The sequence below is a fragment of the Passer montanus genome, unplaced genomic scaffold (genome assembly GCF_014805655.1).
Source record: "Passer montanus isolate IOZ18808 unplaced genomic scaffold, ASM1480565v1 scaffold182, whole genome shotgun sequence".
Classification (NCBI taxonomy): domain Eukaryota; kingdom Metazoa; phylum Chordata; class Aves; order Passeriformes; family Passeridae; genus Passer; species Passer montanus.
The window spans coordinates 362,853-383,788 of NW_024365604.1; the positions used below are offsets into that span (position 1 = coordinate 362,853).

The 20,936-nt window shown below is 38.0% G+C and overlaps 3 protein-coding genes across 29 annotated transcripts in view; 2 read left to right on the top strand and 1 right to left on the bottom strand.

Moving 5' to 3' along the window:
- Positions 1-3,307, top strand: part of PAM (peptidylglycine alpha-amidating monooxygenase) — a 115,422-nt gene extending 112,115 nt beyond the window's left edge. For 11 of the 16 annotated variants that reach the window (XM_039705677.1, XM_039705685.1, XM_039705684.1 and 8 more), the window contains 3 exons: positions 502-714; positions 1,753-1,809; positions 2,332-3,307. In XM_039705677.1, the coding sequence (XP_039561611.1) occupies positions 502-714; positions 1,753-1,809; positions 2,332-2,510 (449 nt within the window). In that variant the 3' untranslated portion in view covers positions 2,511-3,307. The remainder of the gene's footprint in view (positions 1-501; positions 715-1,752; positions 1,810-2,331) is intronic. The other 5 variants (XM_039705688.1, XM_039705689.1, XM_039705693.1 and 2 more) reach the window with 2 other exon arrangements.
- A 3,835-nt stretch (positions 3,308-7,142) lies between these two features.
- GIN1 (gypsy retrotransposon integrase 1) lies at positions 7,143-20,933 on the bottom strand. 12 transcript variants are annotated; one of them, XM_039705667.1, is made up of 11 exons: positions 20,814-20,933; positions 18,685-18,729; positions 18,389-18,458; positions 18,076-18,211; positions 17,193-17,338; positions 16,106-16,299; positions 14,944-15,249; positions 14,083-14,271; positions 13,820-13,987; positions 13,110-13,398; positions 7,147-11,353 (listed from the first exon to the last, which is right to left on the bottom strand). In XM_039705667.1, the coding sequence occupies exons 5-11, from the start codon at positions 17,329-17,331 to the stop codon at positions 11,103-11,105; spliced, it is 1,536 nt and encodes a 511-aa protein (XP_039561601.1). In that variant the 5' UTR covers positions 17,332-17,338; positions 18,076-18,211; positions 18,389-18,458; positions 18,685-18,729; positions 20,814-20,933; the 3' UTR covers positions 7,147-11,102. The 12 variants fall into 12 exon arrangements, with proteins under 12 accessions (XP_039561608.1, XP_039561610.1, XP_039561607.1 ...); XM_039705666.1 differs by having other exon boundaries at positions 18,076-18,214; XM_039705669.1 differs by having other exon boundaries at positions 18,389-18,463.
- PPIP5K2 (diphosphoinositol pentakisphosphate kinase 2) overlaps positions 20,691-20,936 on the top strand; it is a 52,341-nt gene continuing 52,095 nt past the window's right edge. Inside the window, exon 1 of the mRNA XM_039705655.1 lies at positions 20,691-20,827. The gene's annotated coding sequence lies outside the window, so the exon portion shown is untranslated. The remainder of the gene's footprint in view (positions 20,828-20,936) is intronic.

A 20,936-nucleotide genomic window follows, 5' to 3' on the forward strand; every position in this document is an offset into this window, starting at 1 on the left:
AAATTCGTTCATGGAATGTGACAAAAAAATTAACCCTTTGCCACATTTATTAGAAACTTTTTCTTTGTATTAATGATAATATTATGTATACTGGTTTTCTGTATTTCTTGCGGAAATGGTTTTGTCAAAAGGAGATGTTTAATTGATGTTACACCATACGGTTATTTGCAAAAATGGATCATTGGGGTAATTTCCTATATTTTAAATAGTAGATACTTTTTAGGACAAAATTGTTTAATCTATCTCCTTTCCTCATTTGAGAAAAGGGGAGGGAATTTTTGTTAGTGAGTGGTATCATTCAGACTTGCTCTTCCTTTTATTTGGGATAACATCAGCAAAAGCCAAAAATGTCTCCATAAGAGTTTGTCTTTTGTTTCCTTGTTACAAAGCACTTAAGGTATCCTAGCTTCTTGTTTCCTGTAACACCGTGTTCTGCAACAGCTGTTCAAGCAACAGCTTGATGATTATGGCTTACATATGGAAATTGTTTTCTTTTTAAAGAATCAGAAACAATTGTTGAAGCCAGATTGAAAAACAAGCCAGAATCAAGAGACCCTCTAAAGAATATAGATAAACAACACTTGGTCCAACAGGCCAGCAGCACTGGAGTTTCCTTTGTTCTTATTACAACCCTTCTTATTATCCCTATTGTTGTCCTGCTGGTAATTTTGGTATTTATTCGGTGGAGGAAGACAACTGTCTATGGAGGTAACCGTGAGTAACTGTTCTAGAGAACAGGCTTGTATTATTCCAGTTCCAAGTATCACTGAACACTGGGGGGTAAGGGTATGAAGAGAGCAGCTCCCTGTGCCTTTGCCCTCCTGAACAGTTGCAGTGGTGCTGCAAACTTACAGCTTGGCAGGTACACAGCACCTGCAGTCCCCTGAGCCTTTAAGCTAGCCTCAAGTTAGCGCCTCTTCAGAACATATATCAAAAATTTTAATTGGTGTCAAGGCAAAAACTGGTATCTCAGAAATTACTAGAATAAATTCATGTTGTATTGTCTAGAATTCAGAAATTTTAATACTGCGAGCATAGTTTGATTTTTTAGTGTGGGATCTTTAAACTGCTGAGAACAAAAGATTCCATATGGGTATTACAGAGATACAGGCAAAACGAAAGCAGATAGCATTACAAGAGATTTTGTATTATTGCTCTCTCCAACCTAGTCAATTCTGTGAGTCAGACATGCTTCCATAGTACACCTTAATCCATAGCTCTTAAAGCTTTAATTAGTACTTAGAATGTAAATGGTTCTAAATTTGTATTGTATAATAACATTATTTTTCATAAATTTGCAGCCTGCAATACGCATTTGATCACTAGAATTGTTATTTTGTATCACAAAATTGTTTTATCAAGATTTTTTCATCTCCAAAACATTTTCTTGGAGAAGAAAATGTACATGGAGTACACAACACAGTTCTGCTACTGGTCAGGACCTACTGTGACAGAGTAGGCCATTCAGCAATCTAATATGGCTATGCAACTGAATTGGATGTATTTTATTTCAAGATTTTAGCATACAGCTTCCTGACTTTTGTATTCAAATGTGTTAGCATACCAAATGTGCTACATAGCATATCAAATATGCTACCACTCTAGTCTATTGCAGTACTGCCATAGATGGCTTCTTAGAGCTGCTGATTAATTTGTTGAATGTCTGTGATTTTTATCAGAAAATACAGGTACTTATTTGATCATAGAACACTCAGAGCTTAGCTTAATTTTGAAATTTACTTTATTTTTCAGCTGATGGGGAATGCAAACTTGATTCTACTTCAGGCAGAATTTTAGGCAGACTTAGAGGTAAGTAGTCACCGAAGATAATTTCAAATGCAGTAACTGGAGGCTTTTTTTCTGTATTCATGTTGACTAACAGATTTGATGGAACTTTCTCAAAGGAAGGACTGGGGGCAAAGATCAGGGGTTTTTGAAAATTTCTTTTACAACAACTTTTATCTGTCATTATCTGCCCACTAAAGAGGATGAGTCACTACCAGTGGGAGAGCAGGAGCTAAAATGAGTTGTAGATCTGGTGAATGAAATGAAGCACTTTGAAACTAAGGACAAATGGGTAGGAATGCCAATAACCTGTGTAGAATTAATGAAGTAATGGATGCCAAAAAAGTATAGTCCAAAACTTCTAAGATTAATGGCCTTCTTCTTTCCTATTATATACACCTAGCTTTTGTGGCACATGTGCTGAACCTTTAAAAACAGTTTCTCGAAGGACACTTAATCACCACTATACTGTTTAATTAGTAGATGGATTTTTATTCCCCCTTTACAGTTAAAGCAAACCTTAAAAAAATCCTTTCCTTTCCATAGTGAAAGGTGGTGGTGGAATTAACCTTGGGAACTTCTTTGCAAGCCACAAAGGCTACAGCCGAAAAGGGTTTGACCGGCTGAGCACTGAAGGAAGCGATCAAGAAAAAGATGATGATGGCACTGATTCTGAGGAAGAGCGTTCAGTGTCTCCACTGCCACCAGCACCTTCATCATCCTGAAACTAACCTTTGAGTTCTCCATTATATGGTTCAACCCAGAATGTCAGATTTCTTTTCCCTTTAGTACATTTAAGATCTTGTATATTTAATTGGAAATTGTTCTAGTCTGTGTGGGGCTGTATACTGGTTCCTTTAATTTTTGTTTGGTTTTAGTTATGTTTTTTAAGTGAAGGAATATATTGAAATTCCATATCAGTGCCGTTGGTTTTTAATATGTGAACATATTAATAAAGCAAAGTCTCTAATTGCAGGACTGATTTAAAGCAGTAGTATTTTATCATCAAATATGGGGATCTTGTAAATAAGTCTTACTATCTGCTTCATCAAATATTTTTCCATAATTATTGAGTTGCCAGTTTCTGTTTTGTGCCTTTCCTCTTCAATGTCCTTAACCTGTTGCATTACAGAGAATATACAGTGCCACAAAAAATGAAGCTGCTAAGTCTTCTTCTATTTTTTTAAATCACTAACATGGTATTGCATTGAAGGAAAGAAAAAAGTCTCTATTTAATTTTTTTCTTCTTCCTAACTTTATGTGTTTCCAGAATGTCTTATTTTTAGATGGTATCACTGTTAGAACACTATTTTCAGAAGCTGAATGTAATTTGTGTAATAAAGTATTCGCAGAGCATTGGCTGTCGGAGTGTACTTTGGAAATTTTGCTTGCATTTTTTGGTAAACAACTTTTGTAAAAGTTATAGGGGGCACTTAACACAGTAAAAATTTTAATGTGTTCTACCAGCAGATAAAAAAAATGCAATTTTGTATGGAAGCTGGAAAAATATTTTGTTATGTCATGAGGTTGTTTGTCTGGGTTTTTTTTAAGACTAATAATCTTCATACACATACAAAGTCAAACATCTAAAGAGGGATTTTACTTGTATAATAAAACTGCAAGATATTTCCTTAATAAAACACATGGTCACAGCTAAGAGGAAACCTGTGTCTCAAATTAAATATGCAAATTAGTCAGGGTAGCCATCTAATACTACCTGATTGGAAGCACTGATTTTCTTTTTTCATCCACACTTTCATTCATTCAACAGGAACCCTCAGTTCTGTAATAAGTTTTCTCATTTACCAGCAGACTTACGAAGTCCTGCTGGATAATTACCCTCTCTGGATGAGTCATCTAAAGTGTGAATCATTGTGTAACATCGTTATGACTAATCAGTCCTGTTTGAGGATCAGAGCATAATTAATGTTCTTTTAAAACTGCTATTATGAGCAGAGTGTACAGAGCTGAAATTGCCACAGGGTTTTATGAAACAGTTTTCATTGTCATCATTGCAGGTGTTGTAATAGGCTGCTGTTGGCATTGAGATTGGAAAATAGGCTTTAAGCTCCTTGTGGTGGTTTTGCATGGGGGAATAAGGGTAATGATAGTGAAGAAAAAGTTAAGGTTTCTTCCCCCAGCAAGTTTTTATAAATCCACTTTTTCTGGAAAAAAACTGAAAAAACCAAAACCAAAATCCCAAACTTAAAATGCATTACAAGCTGGGGTTTTTTTCTCACATACAGCAAAATCTCCAGGATAGCAATCTGAAATGCTGGAGTACAGGCACAGTTTCATGTGAAATGTATTTAGTGCATACTCTTAATTTGCTTCCTCTCCTGCAAATTTTTGTTTTCCTAGTGTTGCAAGGAAAACAGTTTCTTTCTCACCTTTGAAAGCAAGGCAGTATTATTTTTGGCAGTGGCCTTGATCCTCCTATATATGAATAAAAATATATCAGTTGGGAAGAATCCTCTGAAACTGTCTGCAAAAATGCTCAGTCAGTAGTTTACAGGAAGTTTCCAGAGACAGCATTTAAGAAAGCTGTGGTGATACTGCTGTCATAGGTGGCATATATCTATCAGTTCTAAAAGATCACAGGGTTTTCTCAAAAGCAGTCAATAAGGGTATATTTTTCTAACATTTGGTTAGACTCACCTTATGTCCAAGTGATGTTGGGTGTCTTCTGTTTCCATTAGCAGAGCTCAGTGGAAGTAATAGGCAGCTTCGCTCTTTGTCCTTTCCTTTATTTGACCAGTATCTCTAGCTCTAGATAATGCTTTGCTGAGAGGGAATCAGCCAAACAGTTTAACTGCAAGTACAGGCTAAAATAGATTAACTGAGCTTTAATCATAATCTCAGCTTTCTGGAATTCAGATATTGGTCTCTACAATAATCCTGGGCTGCCTAAAGAGAACCAGCATGAAGGGAGGAGATTCTACTCTGATCTGGTGACACTCCCACTTACAGTGCTGCATCCAACCCTGGGGTCCCCAAAATAAGAAGGATGTGGACCTGTTGGAGTTGGGTCCAGAGAGGGCCACTAGGATAGTCAGAGGGTTAAAGTACCTGTCTTGGCGTTTTTTGGTCTGGACAAGAGAGGGCTCCCCAGAGATCTCATTCTGGCCTTTCAGTGTTTCAAGAGGGTTTAGAAAGAAAGACAAGAACCTTTTTACCAAGGACTATAGTGATAGGACAAGAGGCCATGGTTTTAAACTGAGAGAAGGAGATTTAGATTGGATATTAGAGAGAAAATCTTTATTCTGAGCATGGTGAGGCACTGGCACAGGCTGCCCAGAGAAACTGTAGATGCCTCATCCCTCGAACTGTTCAAGACCAGGTTGGATGGAGCCCTGAGCAACCAGGTCCAGCAGGAAGTGTCCATGGCCATGGCAGAGGGGTTGGATTAGATGATCTTTAAGGTCAATTTCAACACAAGCTATTCTGTCATTTTTAATAACTGCACCGACAGGCCACCAACTACTTTCCAGCACCAATCAAATTTCGCACCTCATGTTTCATGCTCCTAATTTTGTACAGGTGCAATGGCAGAATTGGAACATCTGAACCTGCTTGAAGGCACTGAATGTTCTTTGTCTCTTATTAAAGCTGCATCTTATGAAAACAATGTACCATAAACTCCATACTGCAGTAGAAAAATTAATGTAAAAAGGAAGATACAAGCTTTCTGAATCAGTTCTCATTTTAATAAGCCAGCAGACCATCCTCCATCCTTACAGGTTCTGTATGCTAATATTATTTATTGTATTAAAAGTTCAAATCTGGTTATTCAGGCTAAACTTTAGAGAGCAGGTTTAAATTAGTTTTCAGTAGTTGCTCCAGATAAAATTATGCTTTAATGAACAACATATAATTGCACATTTTAAGATTTACAAGATATGGTACCACCTTCCATGTGTTGTTGATTGATCATTTCTTAAGCCTTTTTAAGAATGAAGAATCTTGGCTATTGTAGGGGCTGAATATTTTCATTAAAATTAGGCTGACCAAGTAGCTAAGCACCTTTCTGTAGTATTAAGCATCTCCCTGTTTTAAATAGTCTGACCCATGGAAATTCTTACAGGGTTATGGGAAGGTGGTTGTGATCCACTGGCAAGTGGCATTGGGTAATTTTGGGTACCTTCTGTGAACCTGTGGTAAGTGAGGGCAAACTGGGGCAACTGCAAGGTGCCATGAGGAGGATGCGCTGACCTGTAACACACAGGTTGCCGCCCACATCAGCTGAAGGTGCCCCAATTAACTGAAATGACAATCCCAATTAAGCATCTGTCCTTGCCACCAAGTATCATTAGGTGTAAATTGATTCCTTGGGAAGCATCTTGATTAAGTAGATTTCTAGTCAAGCAGTGCACTGTAGAATTAATGAGGATTTATAGATCATTGTGGTGAATTATAAAAGCTTCTTCCTTACCAAAACTAGATTTATTTAAGTTTTACAGAGTCTTTAGGTCAGTAATGGCTGTCACACTACAGTGGATTAGGATTAAGCATGTGTCATGCTACAGAGAAGGGGCTTGGTGATTTTTAGGTTGCCATTCAAATACACATGTGAAAATTTATTTGAAAGACATTGTATGTATTAGCAGTAAAAGTTGTGGGGACCATCACTGCTGAGCAATTCAAGATCAACTTTATTATTTAATTACTTAATTGCACATTAGGAAATCCTTTAAAATTTTAAAGACTATGTCATATAGTTCACAGTTTGTGTGGAATCCTGTATTATCCAGTCAAAAAATGCAAAAACAGAATCAAATACTCAAGTAAATTAACAATAAGAGCTGAAATTAAGCCACTGTATTTTCTATGTAAAACAGATGCTAGTGAACCCTACAGTTTTAGCACCCTGATTTGCCTTTACCTGTTGGGGTTTTTTAATTCTTAAATGTGAAAATATTTTTATTTTTTATGTGAATTATCAAAATTTGTTAGTGGAATTTGCATTGTAACTGCTCCTTAGACTCTTCTCCAGTAATGGGGAAAAAAATTAGATTTGTTGGTATAGCTAAGTATTACTGGCAGAAGAAAAGAGGGGAGCTGACAGTGTAGAGGAGAATTTAAGATCTATAGTGATAGCTACTTATCCAAGCAAAACCTGCAAACTTCTTGCTGTTTCTAGACATGGTGGCTAAAAAACCTAAAAAGAAATTCAGCTGGCATTGTTAGACACATATTTTGGAGAGACACTGCGTCGTAGTCAATCTGGAGGCTGCGCTAGATTTTTTCTAAATATTACAGGTCATGAAACAGTTTATTTTACTGTTTCTTCATCTCCATTCCACTTGTATTTCTTATTAATGGGTTGCATGTGAAGCATGACATCCTGTGAGTAAAGCTCTGTCTGATTTCATTGTATAGCTTTTAGAAAATATACAGATAATGTATGGGCAGTATTCTTGTAGGGCACTGTGCCAAAGTACTGGTTTGAAGATGCAGTAATTTTTTTCTTTTTTCCTAGAAAATAGTCAGTGGTAACAGTTCAGCAAACTAGGGAAATTATTACAGACTATACTTCTTATTCTTCTACGACATATGAGAAACCTAAATTTTCTACACTTTTTAATTAGAATTGAAGACTTTTTTCAGAATGGATTTTTGGCAACCGCCAAAGTGGCTGAAGTTGGTACTAATTCAGGGTTTCAGGGGCAGAACCGTGCCCTGGCCACTGCAATCCTCAGTGCTCTGAGTACCCTCTCCCCTCTGTTATTGCTTCCTTCAGCCATGACACATCCTAAAACAGCTGCTCAAGAGAAAATGGCTTTCAGGAAAAAGGACTGAATTTCACAATTCTGCCATGTTTCCTCGGGTCGGCTCTCGGGTCACACACACTGCCACACATAAGGAAGTGGAGGAATGGTGTTATTCAAGGCACTTGCATGGGAGATCCTGCTCACAGCAACCAAGGTGTAACGAGTACTGAAAAGTGCTTGGAAGGTGTAAAGCTGTACTGAAAATTTACCACAGTTGGTAGCTGTGGTATAAAACCACCTAAAGCACAAGTAAAATATTTTTGTACTCTGGCTCACATGACAGGTCAGTCACGCAGCCTTCACACAATGCGGGTCATATTGCTCTCAAAAATGTACTCGTGTTCCCGTCATTATCGACAATTCAATGTAAAAATTACAGAAAATTCTGCTGCGAACGTCGTTTCAGAAAGAAGCCCGAGGAAGGGCAGGGCGGGCAGCAGTTGCTGCGAGCCCTAGGCACCCCGTGGGCGGTGGCTCCCGCGGATCCAGGCTGCCACCTTCCGACATACCCTGAACGTCTCCCGCTGGAGACGAACGCACGAAAGCTCATACACTAAAAAAATTGCTTGCCGGTATTACACCGTAACTATGCGCTCTGCTTTCCTTCTTGGTCTTTATTCTATGGGAGTGGTGGATGATGTTTCTGATTAGGTTAAGACTCAGAATCAATCTGGTGGGGTAGCACAGGTATTATATACTGCATATCACTGAAACGCTGCATAAAACAGAAATAATTTTCTTAAGGGCTTTTCTGTTGGGGCTTTTATACTATGTCTGCTAGCTTTGTGAAGAGTAATGAGTATTTTTTGCAGTTTGTCTGGAATCTGATATGGTGTTACTCTGTACAGAAGGATGAAGTGAGGCATAAGGAAATTAAAGGCATCAATTGCCAAGAATAATCAACTAATTTTAGGTACTGAATTCATAAAATCTGATTTATTCCCTTTTAACCCACTTAACTGGGATATCACTTTACATATTCAAGGCACCAATTCTTGCAACCAGCTACAGCTCTGAATGCTCCAGTTCTGCTTATGAGTTTTGAGATGCCTCTCCAGGACCCAAAAAAGGGCTCACCAATGTGAGTAATAAGTAGTACGCGGTAATACAGAATTACAGAAACTTGTATCCAAGTGATCTGCTCATCATTGCACTAGTAGCCTGTAACAGGGCAGCACTGCACCTAGCAGTGGGGACATGCTATATCTCCTACAATAGTTATTGTTTACTGGCACACCTGCTTCTGTTACCAGTGCAGCAAGGATGCTGCAGATCCCTTCATCTACACACAAGCTGGAAGGAGAAATGACCAGGGAATGCATCTCTCAGGATTAACTGCTCCAGAATCAAATGCTTTAAAATTCAGTTTACTGTCTGGTTACTTCTGTCTGGAAGAGTCTTCTTCTTCAAAATGAAGCTTTTGGTGTGCCACTTTTCATTCAAAATTTCTACATAGTTTTGTTACCAAGATATAAACAGCAAGCCAATAGGTCTTCTAATAGGTGCAAAAGAGTATAGTACCCATTTCTTGAAGACACTGCTAAATCTTGCTTCCTTGTGTCAGTTTTGGTCAAACAGTGCTTCTTTTCCATTTTCCAGTGATGTCCTTCATGTCAATAATTTGAAAATCCTGTATTTTATTTCAATGAATCTCTCCCCTCCACAGAAGGCCACATTTCAGTGCACTGGTAAGTCACTACTTGGTAATACAATAGATCAAAATTACCAGGAAGCCTGAGCAATCAGCAATATCTTAAATGTACACAGTATGTTAAATGCTTCTGTGTTTTCCCCATTACTCTCTCACTGCAGCATTTTCTTTCTTTTCAGTGTAGCTCTAACAACTCTATAGCACTTGCATTATTCCAGAGCTACCACAGAAAACAGCTCTGCTGTACTGTGCACAATTCAGGAACTGATCATTTGGAGTAAGAAAAAAATAAGAGAGGCTGGTTCTCTTTTGCAGCTACTAAAGCAGAAATCAGTCTTACAAACAATGCCTTACTCTCCAGTTTTATCCCCAACAGTAATATTTTCTTCAAAAGGATGATATATAAAAATAAATATTTATTCCATGTGTGCATACACACAATGTACTCAGAATGACTCAATGAAGTCTTGGGAGAGAAAAACTGTATCTGTAGACTGTATTTTCAGAAGACACAAAATAGTTTGAGTATTAATTATTTTTCATTTGAAGTTTAAGATAGGATTCTGTCATGGTGCTGAGCTCTTTTCTCACACAGATGCATCCCATGATATTAAAGTCATACTGTACTTACATGTCTATTTCTGTAGGAGGTAGGAACCTAACCAGCCTTGATAACCACATCTAATTGCCTATAATTAACTGAAAACTTCTAATAAATAGTCCTTCCTCACCTGTGTTATAAGTCACATGACATTCAGGAGCAGAAATGAGAGGGAATACACAAATTCAGAGAGCAAGATAAGCAAATCTTACACAGCATCACCCATAAGTTGCTGAATTCCTCATTTAGTTTTCTTCTAGTTTTCTTCATGTCAATCCCCTAGAAAAAAAACCCAAACAAACAAACAAACAAAAAAAAAACCCAAAAAACCAAAAACAACAAAACCAAAACAACAACAAAAATTAACTTCCACTCTCAAGTTTTCCACATGAAAAAATTCCTGTGCTGCTGACTTTGAGAAAGTCTTCTCAGCAGGAAGTCCAGACCAGTAACAGCTACTCAAGGAAGTCAGAGAATAAGTTCATACCACTGCTTCCCCTTTCATAGCCCACTGTCCATGGAAAATCTCCCAACAGGCACAGGCTCAATGAAAAGGTAACTGTAATGGAGAAAACTGTAATGTTTGTGGAAAAAGCACATAGAATATTAAATGCTCGTAAGATTTTTTCACATGCCTGAAATATTAAAACTGCCTACACTAGCAGACTTTTGATGAGCGGGGAACAGCTGAAGCCCTCATTGTTCCATGAATAGAACACTACATGTATTTGATTTTGGCAGTTTTATTGTTTTGTGAGATCTTAAATGGATTAAACTAGAAATTAAAAGTTGTACAAGTCAGATGCTGCAGCTTCCCAGAATGAACAGAGAACTGTTATATAACAGGAAAAGGAAGACATGAGCTTCTCTGTAGTGGAGAGAAAATTTACACCAACTTGCTTAGGTTTAATTCATCTCACAGTGCACATTAGGAATAAGTCATCCAAGGATTAAATGGAAAAGGTTGTTACAGTGAAATGATGCATTATGTCCTGAGAGGATAACAGTAAGGCATGGCCACATTGCCATTCTACAAAAAAACTTTGTAATTTAAATGCATGATGAGAATATTTGCTTTCACTCATGCTTTTCCTTAACACCGAGACAAATTAGATACCTGAAGCACTATTAGATTCATAAAGGAGTAAAATGGAATGAGCTAAGGAAGTTGGAGCTATTAAATTTTTTTTTCCAGTTTGCCACAGTAGTTCCAAACTGCTTAGCAATGAAATGTGATAGAAGACTATGCTTAAGTATCCTCTGTCTTTGTCTGAAGGGTCCAACAAGGTGAAGGTCATTGCTCTGGCTTTGCAGTGTTTGGTTCAATGCAACGATCTCTCAGCTCAGACCCATGTTTATCATCTGCTGATTCTTGGTCTTTGCAGGCTGCAGGTGGAATCTGTACAGCAGATATGATATCTTTTTTGTAGGCATTTATTTCTTTTTCAGCAACCGAGTCTGCTTGGCTTGAATTATTAGATCTTTCAGATAAGCCAATATAGTCATGGTCAAAAACTACTGCACCTTGTAGAATGTAATGGTTGCCTGTAAAAGGAAAGTAGCCATTAGTTCAGATCTCTGAAGCCATACTTGAAATGTTAGTGAGGTGCTAACTTACTTTTCAAAACAGTTTCCAAAAGAGGACAAGAATGTTTGAGTGACAGTAAACTGATTATGTGAATTTCCCAATTTCACTGAGGAACAAATGTTTGTCATCTTGTTACATCCACAAAATAATCTCTGTGATTATCCACATTTAGAGCTTTTCTTAGCTAAGTCAATTATTATCTTGATGTCTATCTTAGTCACCTACTGAACTAATGCTTGAATACAACTACTAGCTTGAATAAATGGACATGTATATTCTTTCATTTTGTACATGCACATGGATAAATGTGGTTTATTCATGCTCTCGCTGGAAAATCTTAGTTCAACACACAACAAGCTTCCTTAAACCATAAAAAGTTTAAAAAGTAAGTAAAGTAGGTAAGTTAAAAAAAAAAAACAACACACCAAAATCCAAAATCTATCCCAGCCAAGACCAAGACTGTCACTTCCTGAAAAAGGGAATTCTATGTTTACACACTGCTTCTGCAGTACTCAGCAGTAAACATATTAGGCTCTAATACTACAAAAACCACTACTTTCAGCTTTTTATACAGTGACACAATTTACTAGAAGTTATTGTAATAGCTGTTCATTATCTATATGCTTGATATGCATGTCACTTCCTCCTCATGCATCAGCAATATAATGAGGAACCAGAAGGCACAGACTGATTGTCTAAAAAAAGTAGAGCCCTCGTGACATGCCATAAAATCAGTATCTTAGTTACAAAATCCATAACTGATGACTGACGTAAATATTTCAGCTTGTTACATGAAATTCCAGAATTAGTTTCAGCTTTGCAAATCTCTTAGCTTTAAGAGGTGATGAAAGAAATTACCATCTCAATGTAGTTTATCTATTTACAAGAACCAAAGTTTGACCACATGTGCCACTAGTGTGGGAATTGTTCTCCTCTTCAAGAACTCTGAAGTATAAAACAGCTTGTTCTGTGAAAGAAATCTTCTGTACACCAAGTATTTAATTTTTTATTGAAAAGGCCTCTGGTGACTCAAAGACAGCATGAGCAGAAAAGAAACACTGTTTGATTTGCGAAAGGGCATGCTGACTATGTAAGATGAAGAGCGGAAGTTGGTTATCCAAATCTTTGGAAATTTCTAGCAATCCTACCACAGAGCATGACAATTCTCTTTACTCCTGTAAGAGAAACGCTGACTTTAACAGGACAATTTAAAATAAACTATTCCAAAATCAGTTCCCTGATGTAGTCTTTTTATTTAAGGTTTTAGAAGACACTCCAATGTTGTAAAGAAAAAAAAAGTTTCTGTTGCACTAGCAAAATTAATGTGAATCCTGCCTACACCAAAAGAGTCAGAAAATGCTCCTTGAATATACGTCAACCTGCTTATATTTCTAGCATGTTCTTATACCAGCACAAATCGATCCAAGCCAGTGATTAGAAGCAACTTTAATAGTGGCTATTTTTAAAAAGGCTTTGAGCGTTATTCATGATCTCTGTTCCATGCTCTGCATAGTCTGATATCGCTCACACTCACTATTCTCCTTACTTAGCTATTACACTATTGTATGTGCTAATATAATTCCCACTGGTTAGTGAATGACACTTTTTCATTCTAATAACCTAACACCAAAATAAAGAAGTTAAAAACCAAAACAAAAAACCCAAGTCTTTTTACATACACAAAAATACAAACTTAAAAACAATTATATACACCTTTTTCACTGGACCCTCTTACATATGGCTTGAGGTGAGACATTTTGATGGGTCTTTTCAGCCTGGATCCTGTGGAATCTCTTAATATTGCACAGCCATTTTCTGTGATGTAATCTATGATACAAGGACCAATCCATTCCGACTGGAAACGACCATCTTTCCACCAGTTTTTTCTTTGCCTGAGGACTTCATGACCAACTTTAAGTTGAAGGGTATTTAGTTGTTTTGACTTCCTTTTAACTGTGATTTTGGTTCTGATTTTTTGTTCATCTGAAGTTTTTTTATCTGCCTATGGAAAGATAAACGTGAATTACTTTTTTTTTTTAATCCCAAAAGTAACAATGCAATTTTGTAGCATTGAGCAACAGCATGACATTGAGTGGTTTTAGATGTGTGTAGTTCGTAATTATGTGGGACTGAAGTGTTGAAGAAATTGCTTTTATCTTCATAAATCAGTACTCCATATGCAACAGTTTTCAACTTCTCTATTCTGCCCTCTAAGTCAAACATAGTAAACTTCTGACAGGTCTCTTTTAAGGTTACTCCCTCCAAATACATGTGTTACACTGAAATTAAGGGATCACAGGGGAAGAAAAACAAACTAAAAACCACCACATTATTTTAAAAGTTTAGTTTTACTTTATGCCTCAGACTTTTTCATCTTTATGTTCAGCCTTCTTACCAGTAAAATTTAAATACATAACATTTACCTGGCAATCTGAGGTTTTGTCTTCTTCCAATGCTTGACTGAGTTTTTTAGTTGCTTCAAATATTTTGGCAAAACTACTGTATTCTCCTTCCACACATATATTCATGGTCTCAACAACACGTGGGTTACGGTTGAACATTTGGAAATATGGGGTGTTTTGATCTGGCTCCTATTTATATGGGGACCAAAAGCAAGTAAATTTAGCACACAGCTTTGCCAACATTTTGGAGGACTTCAGTCAAAAGAAGAAGAATCTTCACATACCAAATTTGTCAAATTGAAAGCATAGGCTATAGCAGACAAATGTTCATCCCAATCATTTGGATGGTCTATGCAATACTTGTTAAGGAAAGTTTTGATTGTCTTGGACATTCTTTCATTTACATCATGTGTCTGAGGATAAGACAATACAATTTGCTTCATTCCAAACAATGCAAACAGTTCTTCATTTATCTTCAAAATAAGAAGAACACAATCAGTGAACATTTCTCCTATTCTGTATCCCATTTCAAGTAAAAAAACTCAGATTTTTACCCCTTTGGTTGATATGATGGTGACTGGGAGAAATCTTGCATACATATTGGCACATAACACACCAGGACTGTGAATGAGCACTAAACCATTAAGTAGGGCTTAGTGATTGATGGTTCCTAACCACATTTTTGCTACTTAACTCGATCTATCATTATGTCCATGTCACAATCTGATGCCTTCATTGTTTCTTAGAGGAACAGAGTATGGTTAAGTCCTTCATAATCACTAGAAGGCAACTTCCAAAATTCCCTTAGCTATTGCTATACTGGGCAATATGGATGAATGACATACATCAGAATTCAGTGTACAAATTTATGCCAATTCAAATGAGTGACAAAACCTGCATTATTACTTTGCTCTTTTTACAAAGAATAAAGTCCTAGGAAACATTGCATAGCATTACAATTGCAAATAATTGGTTTGACATTTTTTTGAATTGTACAAATGTCTTTACTTTTTCAATTAAAGAAAAAAAATACTGAAGTCTTTCTGAAAAAAAATTCTAAAATTCAAATCTAAGGGAAAATGTATTTTTCTTGAGGGGAAAAATCAACAACAAAAAAGCAATTAACCAGCCATGTAAATAATTACCTGATAAACAAGCTCCTTCCCCTGATCAATAGGCATCTTTTGAGGTGGCCCATATATGAAAAACACATTTATGATTGCTTTAGCAATTTCAGCTGCTGAAGTGTCATGCAGTGGTAAGATAACAGTCCATCTTGTAAACAAATCTGTCATAATTATGATGTACTTGTGACTTCTGTTGGTAACATTGAAAGGTCCCATTAGCTGTATAGTGACTGATGTCCATGGGTCCTCTGCTTTGATAGGGTGTATTTTGGGCACTCTGGTGGTTATGTTCTTTGCCACCTGGCAATGCTGGCAAGCATGCACCTAGAGAGGGAAGGTGTTATCAATGAAAAGTGACAGTGAGGTGATGACAACATCAGAATCATACATCTCAACTATTTCTCTGTAAATCAGCAAACCAGGCAATGCAAAATAAATTTATCACTTTTCTTACCATTTTTTATCCTTAGATTTTTCAGAAATAGCATAAAACCAAAATAAAACCAAACAATACTGAAGGCCAGAAGAGGGACATATAAAAGAACTCAAAGCTGAATTCTCTCCATTCTGAAAGCACTGTGCTCTTTCGAGTCCACAGTGCAAAGTTTAAAATCCATTACTATCTGTAAATAATAAAGGAAGTAGGAAGCAACTGGGAGTGAAAGGAAGCCCTAATCATTCCCCTTTTGGCTCATCTCTATATGCTGTGGCTGAAAAACACTGGAAGTATACATTATCTTCCATGCAAAACAACATAATCTATGGGACAGAGCATCTCTGTCCAATCTAAATTGAAAGGAATTACTCTTTTTCATTTCATGTAACAGTTGCCCATGAACTCAAAGTATTCACATGATGCAGTAAGCCAACAGGAACAGTAATTTGGCCTTAAACTATTTACATAGTTTCTTGGACTATCAAATTCTGCTAGGGGTTCCTACCTCTGTATCTTTGAGTGGAGGAGAAGGTGGTGTGCAAGCCAGTAGTAAAAGAGTAAAAAGTAGTATAAAAGTAAAACGAAACACTGTGCCAAGATGACAAGTGTGATTGCAAGTTTACGTTCCCTCCTTGTGAAACAGCCTGGGTATTTGCTGTACCAAAGTTCATAGGATTACCAAACATTTGTAACAGACTACATAAAGTATCCTGTAGCTGAAAGTATCCTGTAGAGAAGCCATACCCACTGCTTGACATCATTTGTTACAGAGGTCCAGTAGTAATTAGACTCCACTAAAGTCAGTGTCCTTGATATACCATGATGAGTGCCAGCAGCATTTTTGTGGCATTTCTCAAGGACCTTTTTCTTCTCTTCATCTGCAACAATTACCAGGCGCATTTGTTTTCTGTCTTTTCCAACATAGAACAACTTGTTTTCTGAAAAAAGTACCAGCAAATTATCAGCAAGTGCTTTGTCTTCTGTTTAGTTTACTAAACTACTGATCATGACTCAGAATAGATTTTATTGCAATAAGTTCACTTTTGTAATCATAGCTTTTTGTTTACAAACATTTCAATTATGTCCTCCAAAGAGCCATTAGTTCAGCCATGCTTATTATTTGGACACAATGAATACAAGTGCAAGTCAGAATGCAAACAGCATTCCCACAAGAAATCTGACTGAAACCCAGACTAACACTGGGGTTGGAAAGGGGAGATAGTGTTGAAACTGTTATTTGTGAAGCTGTTGGGTGCCTGCCAGCAACCCTGACACTGATAGTCAAAGACTTAACTCCTCCCTGCCTTCTCTCTACACAACACTGGCAGTTTTAGAGGGATCGAGACAGTACAGCAGACTACAATGGCTCATAAAGGCTCATGTATCTCCCAGGGCTGCAATAAAGTCAGGAAGGGCCTGCAGGCTCTCAGGTGACTGATGGCAAAATTGAAGTCCTTGTACTTCCGCCAGCTATCCCCCAGACTGGATGGAGCATTCCTTGTCTTTTGCTGCAGATCTATTTCCTTTTCTGTAATCCTTTCAATTATGGACTGCAGTGACTACAGATTTCTACAGTATAAAAAAAGATATAAAATGAGGTTTGGCTTTTATATAGATAAATAAAACTGTCCTGTACTGGACTAAAGCAGACTGAGCTTCTATTTCTACAAACATCCTGTTATATATTAACCAGAGATTTGCAGAGCATTTTTCTCATGGAGAATGCTTATTAAAATCACAGAATGCTGCAAAGCGAGATCTCATTTTTTTCATATTAGGAAATCTTTACCTTAATATCTATTTTTAGCATAACTTGAGAGAAAAGTTTTACCCTTGAAAACAAATTTTTTGGCAGCTCTCCTGATTCCACTTCTTTCACTTGATAATGTTGTGGGATGATATTCCCCTGTTCGCTTGTAGTATGCAATCTGCTTCAGGTGAAGCCCACCATTTTTTCCATTACGAACCATTGCCAATCTGAACAAAATGGACAGAATTTATTAGATAAATTGTCAGAGAAGCACATTGTCAAGTTTTTACTGATTTCTTTGTAGCTCAGAAGCATCCTGGTCACGTAGCCCCTAAGAAGAGCTTACACCATCCACTATATACGTTAGCATTTAGCAACAAGGAGTGCTGCTTGAAACACTAATTTTGTCCTAAGCAGAGCTGGTTTTCTCAAACTATATTTTAAAATTTCCACACAATGGAAGCTTCTACTACACTCATTGAACAGGGGAAGGAAATAGTATCAGAGAGAAAGAAATTGTTCTTCTCATTCTTAGATACCTCTTAAATTCAGTTGTGCTTGAGACAGTCCAAAGATCCAACCTAGCTGAGAAAAATCTACACAGGCAAATAGGAAAAAAAAAAACTTCCCAGAGAGAAACTAATGGAAATGTATTTTTTCACTAATTAATCAATTAGATTTTGAAATTGCAAACCAGACTCTGCATAAGAGGTAACAATTCATTCCTTGACACAAGCTGACTTCCCTGATAACATTAATAAGCAATGTCATTAGTAAAATGGGCCACTGATACTGAACCTGTTTGGGTTTAGAAAATAGCACCAAAATAATTATGTAATAATGAAAATTTAAATATTCACAGACAGGATTATTGATGCAGCTTCTAAATCATTTGAGTGGTTTGCTTTTTTTCCAAATCTTTTCCAGCAGCATAGACGAAGCAGCAATTTAATCATGCTCTCACCAATGTTTGCAGGAGCAGGATCTGCCTGGGGTCTGCCATATCATAATTTTATAGTGAATACTGGTTATCCACAGCATTAAGTAAATTTATTTCTTATCCTGCCACTGTTCCAGTGCCAGACTGTGACATTATGTACCTGCTAAAAAGAGTAATTAGTTTGTCTGCCATATGTGCTCAGTGGCTTATAATTATGAGGAAGTGACAGAATCCAGTCATTCTGGAATGCGCATCATCTCATTATGTGATGATGTTATTTGAAAACAAAATGTGTAGGACAAGACATCTATTTTTCAATTTATAGATTCTGACTTACCTTTACTATGCTGGTGGTGGGAAGGAGGTAAAGACCTCTTAAGGGTGATTATGTCTGCTTTCATTTCATCCTTTCCTCCAAGAAAATAAAATGCTGTATGTTATTTTTGGAACCTGCACCCTGAGCTAAGCACTGCTGTTAGCAATGGCAAATGCATGACAGGAACTTCCCATTCAAAATGTGACAAGACTTTTGCCTCACTGAGTACTTCATTTTATGCACCCTAGAGCTGGTTTTCAAAACAAGCCATGTCTCTTGTCATACAGCATTAATGTTTTAAAGCAAAATTTTCATACCTGGAAGAACTAACACAGATGTACTTCCCAACACCACGATCTCACCTGTGAAGAAAGAGGGAAGTTTCAGAACAGGGAAGGAGAGGAGCCAGAACACAGGACTGTTCTGACACAGCAGTTTCCTGTAAGTTTATATCCCACACATGCTAACCAACCACTGAGCTGGTAAATTGGATAACTAACAGCAGAAAAGGAGGTGAGGTTGCCATGAAATAAATTCATGCTTCTCTGTTGTTGAAAAGAAGCCAATTAACCAGTATTTTTGTCAGTAAAAGAACATTGGTAAAGGGCAATTAAAATATCCCATCTGCCAGGGGCACACATTCAAGTTTTACTCAGGGGCTTTCTCAAGGCCAGTCCTGCACTTAAGTTACCTGAAGTCAAAACTGGCCCAGTATGACCTGTCACTTAACCACAGGGGTGATGGATTCTTTTGGCTTGACACAGACTTTTACACATGGGAAGAAAAGATCTTACAGAACAATCTTTATTCTTCCAGTACTTTTGAAACTTGCCTGAAACAGCAAATACTCTCTATGGTGACCAAAATTGTCCATTTTAATAAAATGAGGTTTTAATTAATTTTAATTCACAGCAACAAAACACTTCTAAGCAGGACCATAGCATACACTTCTGCTAAGCAGACATGCTATCCACATTTCAGCAATGGCAGTTTCTGTTATAAGCATTTTGAAGAGCTTAGGTAAACCAATGAAGAAAGAATGTGCTATGTAGCACCCACATATATTAATTTAGAAGGATCCTGATCCAGAAAACTGCTAAATACTTAAGTCTGCTGGATTGCTGCCTAATATGAGCTTCCTTCCTGGATATTTAATTTCTTGTGCCCCTACCAATCTTTTCCCCCATTACCTAATTTACTTTGTTTGGCCTACTCCTAAAAAATGCCAAATGAAAGAGTCCTGAAAAGAACAATTCATAAAATCTTCTATTTTTCTTATTTATTCAGATAATTCATATGCTATGTCTCAATACTCATAATGCATCTGGTAGTCTAAAAATCGAAGACATAAAATCAGCTATGCATTTTTAGTACCTTAGAAGCTCAAAAAGTATACACTAGAAAGTTTTTTAGCAAGGAGAATGAAACTTCCATATAACCAGTGGTCTTTTAGCTTTAGTGGTTTAGCCAAAACAGTCACACCTGCTAAAACTAAGCGATTTCATCCTTTAATGCACATTTTCTCCTACAGACAAACACAATCCTCACTGCAAAACTATTCTTTTGGTCCAGCTTTTGGCCAATTCCTCTACTTCTGACTCCTGCTCCTACAAGAAACAGGCATTGCCTGTGGAGCCCTGAAACACAGTCACTGCATGCTTTGGGATGGACTTTAAAGATTATCAACTTCCAAACTGCTGCCAGGTTCAGGCAGCACTTCCTAGGCAGCACAACCTTCCACTAGATGAGATTCCTCAGAGCCCCAAACCCACTTGGGTTCAAACACTTCCAGGAATAGGACTGACACAGATTTTCTGGACAACCTGTTCTAGTGTCTCACCATCCTCTCAGTAAAGATTTTTTTTTTCCTAATATCCGGTCTAAACTTGCTCTCTTTCTTTGAATGCATCCCCCCTTGTCATATCATGTATGTTATGTTCAAGTATATGTTCATGTAAGAAGTCCCCCTCCTGTTCCTGGTACAGGCTGTCTCCCGTACACAGCTTCAAAACACCGCTTTTCTAACCCAGGTGCTTCCAAAAATGTGTAAATCAGACTGACAGACTTGCCTACACTCCTTCCTGGTTTTGCAAGTGCGACAGAGGGCTGGGGAGGGCGCCTATGAGGCTGAGTGGGTAGGCACGCGAAGTCGCGTCTCGCCGTCCGCGGTAGCGTCAGTCACCATCCAGAATTCCACTAATTTCTCTCGGGAAGGTGCCTCCGCATCCTCCCTCCCGCCTACAGCACTACACATCCCAGCGTGCAGCGCGCCCGCGCAGGGTATGCCGGGAACGGCGGTGGTGAGTGACTGTCCCCTGGGCCTCGCACCCCGCGCATGCACGAGGCGACGCCAACGCGAACTTTTTGCTTCCCGCCACCGCCCCCGCGCCGCTCTCTCGGCCCGGTGGGCACACCCGTGAACATCCGGCGTGTCCCGGGCACACACCTGCTCCGGCAGAGGTACCGGCAAGGCCCGTCGCGGGGGGCCACAGTTTCCTGGTCAGACCAACCACAGCCACGGCCCCAGCGGCGCCCCGAGACTTTTGTGGCGCCCCCGGAAGTGGCGGGA